We start from the raw sequence: 7037 nt of genomic DNA on the forward strand, positions 1-7037 counted from the left end.
TCAGGCTCCCTGAGAGCCTGATGCGGGGCTCCATCGCAGGATCCTGGGATCATGACCTCCTCTCTCTCTGCCTGCCTCTCTGCCTACTTTTGATCAGCCATGCCCGTCTTAGTTAGAATCCCCGCAGCAGCAGCAAGTCCGTTACTCTACGCAGTAACACCAGAACATCATTTGCCTCTTTCATCCTCACTCTCTCACAAGTGTTCAGTGAAGTTTTCCAGAGGCTCATGGTACACGTCACAGCCAGATGACTGCCGAAGCAGACACGAGAATCCAGCTGTCTTCTATTAATTCAGACATTAAAGAGATTTTCAAAAGCGTAAAAGCAATGCCATTTTTCTATTTTTTTTCTGTTTTGGAAAATACTTATTTTTCACAAAAATGTTATTTATGATAACACATAGCAGGTTTATTATTATGATTTTTTAATAAATATGTTAAGCATATCTCATACAATAAATATTGATAGCTATAACTCACATAAAAGCTCTTTGGGGTCCTCAATCATGTTTTCAGGGTGTAAAGAGGCCCTTAGACCAAACAGTTTGAGAACCACTGCCCTGGAGAAGCAATCACAAATGTATACCAGGAGACACACAAGAATCTTCCTGCAACACTAAGAGCAAAGAACTGTCCATCAGAAGGAAAAAATGATAGACTGTGTATAAAATAACTAGATAGTCATTTAAAGAAATGAACTAGGGTGCCTAGCGTCTGCCTTCTGCTCAGGTCATGATCCTGGGGTCCTAGGTTCGAGTCCCACCTCAGGTTCCATGTTCTGGGAGAAGCCTGCTTCTCCTGCTTCCTCTGCCTCTCTCTCTCTCTCATAAATAAATAAAATCTTTTTAAAAATTAAAAATAAATGAACTAGCACTACCTGTATCACATGGCCAAATCTCACAAATAATGAATTTTAAAAGCACAGGGCTGAAAGATATATACAATATACCAAGCATATAGTTTTAAAACATCTAAAATCATACTAAAATATATGATTATTTAGTGATACACATATACACAGAAAAAGTAAAAAATAAAAACACATGGGAATGATAAAAGCAAAAACTGGGGCACATGGCTGGCTTAGCGGGTAGAGCACGCTACTCTTGGTCTCAGGGTCATGAGTTCAAGCCCCATACTGGGCACAGAGCTTACTTTAAAAAAAAAAAAAGGAAAAATCTTCACAGAGGTTACCTCTGCAGAGGTGGGGAAAGAAATAGCATGAGGGAAAGATACACAGGAGCCTTCAATTATATGTGGAGGCTTTCAAGTATATACATCAATTACATATGTACTTGAAACACAGGTATTCATTATATTATTCCCTATAATTTTTTGTATGATTGTAATACATCATAAGCAAAGATTAAGAATGCTGAATGGATACAAAGGTGTTATGAAGGGGAAGACACCATCGGACCAAATGAAGGATTGCATATTAAAGGTGACTTCGGTTTGACTTAGGTCTCAACTCTAGAAAACTGGAAGAATACTGCTGCAATAGCTCAAATTTAGCAAGTCAGGATGAAGAAACAGTTTGGGAAAAGGTAAGGTGGTGGGATTTAGACATGCTACCAGGGGCAGCAAAGATATAAAGAGAGTTGTAAATTTATTTTTTTTAAAGATTTTTAATTTTTATTTATTTGACAGAGATCACAAGCAGGCAAAGAGAGAGAGAGGAGGAAGCAGGCTCCCCGCTGGGCAGACAGCCCGATGTGGGGCTCGATCCCAGGACTCCAGGATCATGACCCAAGCCAAAGGCATAGGCTTTAACCCACTGAGCCTCCTAGGCGTCCCGAGAGTTGTAAATTTAAAGGTAGTGTTTGGGAGCTGTCAGGGCCAAAGATACAGATTTGGGACTCACTGAATAAGGGTGGAAGATTTGAGAATGGATGAGATGATCAAAAAGGGTAATAAAGGAAAATGAGCATATAAAGAAGCTTATGAGAGAGAGCAGAGGATAAAGCTTGGGGAACAGACACAGAGGCCCGTGGTGGAGAAGATAAAAGAGAGGCTAGGGGAAGATGGCAGTGAGTCTTCAGAAAGGTCAGTGAAGGAATCAGAGTCAGACAGGAGAACATTCGAAGAAAGAAGGTTTAGGGACGCCTGGGTGGCTCAGTTGCTTAAGCAGCTGCCTTCGGCTCAGGTCATGATCCCAGTGTTCTGGGATGGAGTCCCACATCAGGCTCCTTGCTCAGCAGGGAGCCTGTTTCTCCCTCTGCCTGCCACTTTGTCTGCCTGTGCTCACGCTCTCTCTCTCTCTCTCTGACAAATAATAAAATCTTTAAAAAAAAAAAAAAAAGAAAGAAGGTATAAAAAGGTTCAAAGAGAATGACGAATGTGCTAGCTCACTGGATTATATTCGTATAATTTCAGTGCGCCAATTTCAGGAAGCCAATATTGATTGATCCCAACACTTTCTAACCACTCTTCTTTCACCCATTCATTCCAACAAAAGCTGACTGAGTACCTTGTATGTAGACACTAATGATACAATAATTCTCTCTGTCTTTACGGTCCTATGATCACAGTAGAAGAGAAAAACTGATCAATTACTAACACTGATGAATGTAAAATCACAACTATAATGAATGCTATCAAAGGGAGTACATGGAGCTTTGAGACTGCGTAATTAGGGAACTGTTAACTCCTTCCTCCCTTCAGCAGTGTATACTGTGCCTTCCGGAACAGAATGTAAGCCCAAGAGGACATACTTTTTTTTAAAGATTTTATTTATTTATTTATTTAACAGACAGAGATCACAAGTAGGAAGAGAGGCAGGCAAAGAGGGGGAAGCAGGGTCCCTGTGATGCAGGGCTTGATCCCAGGACCCTAGGATCATGACCTGAGCCAAAGGCAGAGGCTTAACCCACTGAGGCACCCAGGCGCCCCAAGGGCATACTTTTTTATACTCTTATACTGTTCATTTTCTTTTGATATCTTCTCCAACTGCTCAGCATAATGCTTCAAAATAATGGGTATTTAGTATATCCTTACTTATACATCTGTAATGGGATGCATCAGATTTTGTTAAAAAAAAAAAAAAGTCCTATTGTATAAAAGAGCTGTAATTTTTTTTTTTAAATAACTTGCTATGGTGTTAAAGAGGCCAAAAGAAAAGTATAAGCCTTGAAAAGGTTAGTTGGTGTCCTCTACCTGCACCTCAACCAATTACCTTGAGACTGCTTAGAATGATTCTCAAAGAGGGAGCTAGTAAAATCATGGAACGACTGGCACAAAATATTCTCACCTCTAGAGAGACAATTTGATATGTACATTCTACCAACAGTAACCCAGTTCTATGTTGTTTTTGCAAATAAAAAGCATAATATTCATTATAAGACAATTGGCTCTGACAACAAAAACAGAGTTGAGCGGTATTCAAGAGGCACCGCACGGCTACTTACATCACGAAACTGAACCTTTCCTAGTTCTCCTAATTCACTGACGCAACAATAAGCAGCTTCTGACTGTAGAAAAAGCTGGGCCAGCGTCATCTCCTCGCTCCGGAAGAGCTCCCCCATGGTGGCGGAAAGCACCAATCAACGGAGTACCTGAATTTCTCTCCAACCTTAAGCAAAAGAGAAAACTGCATTACTAAAAGGAGCAAACACCACAATAGTAAGGCTCTTTTGTTTTGCATTTCATATCTTCCACCCCATGCAGACAGATCTTTAACATCCTGCTTCAAAGGATGGAAAGGAGAAATTGCAAAAGGCTGTTACTAAATCCTCTCCCACAGAATACCTAACAAAAAGCTACTTCCTTCAGTCAACATTAGGATCAAATGACAAAATTTGGGGGCATCCCAATACGTAAGAGTGTATCCAGGTTAAAAACAGGAACTGGGATTCCCAAACAGCTCTTTAAATACCCTGGGCGGGGTATTATGAGGCAGTGATGTTCATGCTGCCCCACCTTTTTTTGGCTTGTGTCAGGGAACACATGGAACAGACCTAGATTATTCTCTCATAAAGGATGTCTCCGTTGAGACTAGTTTTCTACCCTCTACTGCCCATTTCTTTTTTTTTTTTTTAAAGATTTTATTTATTTATTTGACAGAGAGATCACAAGTAGGGAGAGAGGCAGGGAGAGAGAGAGGGGGAAGCAGGCCCCCTCTGAGCTGAGAGCTTGATGCTGGGCTGGATCCCAGGACCCCAAGATCATGACCTGAGCTGAAGGTAGAGGCTTAACCCACTGAGCCACCCAGGAGCCCCTCTACTGCCCATTTCTGACTGCTGGAGTCCCAGCATTACCCTAGAGCTGTAGGTACCTTAAAGGGTTTAATCTTCCAACTCCTTAGGAAACACCACTTTCTCCCTAAGGAATCTAAACACATCAGCATTATCTGAAGAAGAAAAAAAAAAAAGGTCGGGGGGGGGGGGGGGGGGCACCTGGGTTGGTCAGCCAGTACAGCAAGGGGCTCTTGGGGGCAGGGGCGGGAGGTTATGAAGCCCCCCGTTGGGGGGGGGGTTTTCTTAAAAAAAAAAAAAAAAAAAAAAAAAAAGAGCTGCCTTGCATATTAAGCTAAATTTCGAGTCCAGCATGACAGGAATATGTTGATAATGACAAAGCAGTTTTATCAAACCACAGAGAATAACCTGCCACTTCCATAGCTTTCAATTTCTTATCCCCACCTTCAAGATTAATTACATTCCTCCATCTGTTAAAGCTTCTCCTGCATGAGCCAATAAAGGTTTCCTTTTAGGGCTGTCTTATCCTTGCCTAGTATGAAAGACAATGGCGCTATCAGTGGTCCTGAAACTGCAATTATTTATTCTCAATCAGCTATTGTAAGGCACAGACTGTGCTCCATCTAAACTCAGCAAACCCTACAATATTTTTAGTATCATGAGGGCATCCATAAGGATAGGTGAAACTGGCATCAAAGGAAGAGTTACTGTTCTGCAAGGCTGGAAGACATTTTGAAAAATCTGAATGACAAAACCTTTGTGCATTTGTTCAAGACAGCAACACGAAACACTCCGATATAAGCAAAGATTTCTCAAGAGATTATGTAGCATGTCTTTAAAACTGTCTATACCTGAATCACCCAAAACAGCTGTTATCAACCCTCCCACATCCTCCCCCAAACAAGAATAGAGTCCACAACCTCTAAAGCAGGTAAAATTATGCCTGATCAGCATAGTTCAGGGGCTGCCAATAATGACAGCCTCCAGAGTTGCCTCCCTCCTTCTGTTCTTTAATGATTACAAGTCTCGCTAGAACATCTCTATCCCACTGGAGCCAAACAGAAAACTAAACGATTCGGGGATGTCTTGTCACAAAACAAAATATGAATAAACAGCAATTCTGCACAAGATGAGTATAAATAAAGTGCCCGGCGCCCAGCCTCACTATTGTCATCCAGCCCTCGCCTCCTACGAGGTATTCAAATTCACCTGCTTCATTTCCTGTCTACCCAGTGAGAAAGCAGGAATTCTCTGAGCCCAGGCACACCTACCTCCCCAAGTGGCCATTAAAAGGCGGGGAGGGATCATCAAATTGGGAGCCCCTTTAAAAAGCCCCCCAAATTCTTCTGCCTCCCCAATAACCTTCTGTTCCTCCGCCTACGTCTTAAACGGGGGAAGGGTCGAGGGCCTCCAAGGAGGAGTGAACCTCCGATTCCTATGCCCCGGGGTGGGGGTGCCCGAAGAGGGGTGAACCCCCACTTCCTCTCAAAGACCTAAGATCTCTGCTAATTCCTTTGACAAGCGAGGAGACTAATTAGAATTTCCCATGCCCTTCCGAGGCCTCTCTAGACCGCGCCGTGCCTACATCCCCCCCGCTCACCTTCAGCCCCGGGCCGGGCCGCAGCCAAAGCAGCCGCCCCAGACAGAGCCCACAGCCTCAGCGGCTTGGGACATCAGCGCTCGACGTGCGTGCGTCCGCAAAGCCCGGCCCCCGCGCAGCCGCCGGCTCCGCCCCCACGATGACTTCATTGTAGTCAGCCAATGGGGGGAGGCCTGGGTCGGCAGCCGCACTGCAGAGTCGCGGGGGCGCAGGCAAGACCCTGAGTGCTGACGCCATCTTGTTCCCGGGGCTGTGACTCCCGCCCCGCGGGGCGGCGTGGCTGTGGGGGCTGCTGGTGCGGGTGCTCGAGGACCTCCACTCATATTCCCTTCAGAATCTTTTCTCCCTGCCACTTACCCTCGAGGCTGGGCTATCTGCTTGCCGATTAATTCACAACTTCCTTGAGGAAAGTCACATCAAGGAAGGGGAGACATTATGAAATGGCCTGAAAGCTGGAAGAGAGCTTATTAAAAGCGCTTACAGTCCAGTCTTCTCTACATTACACACGCACGCGTTTTCCTTATTTTACAGAGAACATTTAAGCCTTCGAGTGAGCAAGGCCTTTCTAAGATCGAAGTAGAACCTTGAACAGGGGCTCTTTCACTTAAGTATGGAAAAGCCCTTTTTAGGAAGGTGCTTGGCTAAGTCCCTTTAGCAAGCGTTCAGGGTCTGTTTTTCTCCAGTTAGTGGGGAAATCCCCCTAAGACCCTATGTAGTGACAGTACATTTTTATCTTGTTCGGTGGATTCCTGCAGGCCCGTTTGACCAAGTAAGGGTTTTCTATTCCTCAAAAGTTTTTAAAGAGTAACTTTTTAAACGGCAAAAGTGGAGCATCTGGGTGGCTAAGTTGGCTAAGCATTTGCTTTCAGAGAAGGTCATGATCCCAGGGTCCCGGGAGGGAGCCCCATGTTGGGGGCTCCCTGCTCCCCAGACAGCCTGTTTCTCCCTCTGCCTCCCACCCCTGCTTGTTCTCTCTCTCAAATAAATAAAATCTTAAAAACAAATCAAACCGCAAAAGTGACGCTAATGTGGGAAACAAAGGCAAAAGAAAAACTAAATTTCCTTACTGGCTACAACCCACTGACAAGTCCCTGAGACAGAGGGGCATTGCTTTAGGAACTCAGCTGCCTCGACTTTTGTTTGCTTGTTGTAGCTCCTTGCTTGTTTTAGCTCCCTCAATGTTAATACCTTGTTAAGGGCAAAAGGTAATCTCAGCTGGACCCCCAGGATCCTGTAAGTCTACT

At 44.2% G+C, this 7037-nt stretch overlaps 1 protein-coding gene across 7 annotated transcripts in view; it reads right to left on the reverse strand.

The window, feature by feature from the left end:
• ATP6V0A1 (ATPase H+ transporting V0 subunit a1) overlaps positions 1-5908 on the reverse strand; it is a 63872-nt gene extending 57964 nt beyond the window's left edge. For 4 of the 7 annotated variants that reach the window (XM_059379456.1, XM_059379455.1, XM_059379454.1 and 1 more), the window contains exons 1-2: positions 5794-5907; positions 3408-3571 (exon numbers count right to left, since the gene is read on the reverse strand). In XM_059379456.1, coding sequence (XP_059235439.1) covers positions 3408-3524 — 117 coding nt within the window. In that variant the 5' untranslated portion in view covers positions 3525-3571; positions 5794-5907. Of the gene's footprint in view, positions 1-3407; positions 3572-5793 lie in introns of all 7 variants that reach the window. The other 3 variants (XM_059379452.1, XM_059379450.1, XM_059379449.1) reach the window with 1 other exon arrangement.
• Between the last annotated feature and the right edge of the window lie 1129 nt (positions 5909-7037).

This window comes from Mustela nigripes, chromosome 16 (assembly GCF_022355385.1).
Source record: "Mustela nigripes isolate SB6536 chromosome 16, MUSNIG.SB6536, whole genome shotgun sequence".
In the NCBI taxonomy this organism is placed as follows: Eukaryota; Metazoa; Chordata; class Mammalia; order Carnivora; family Mustelidae; genus Mustela; species Mustela nigripes.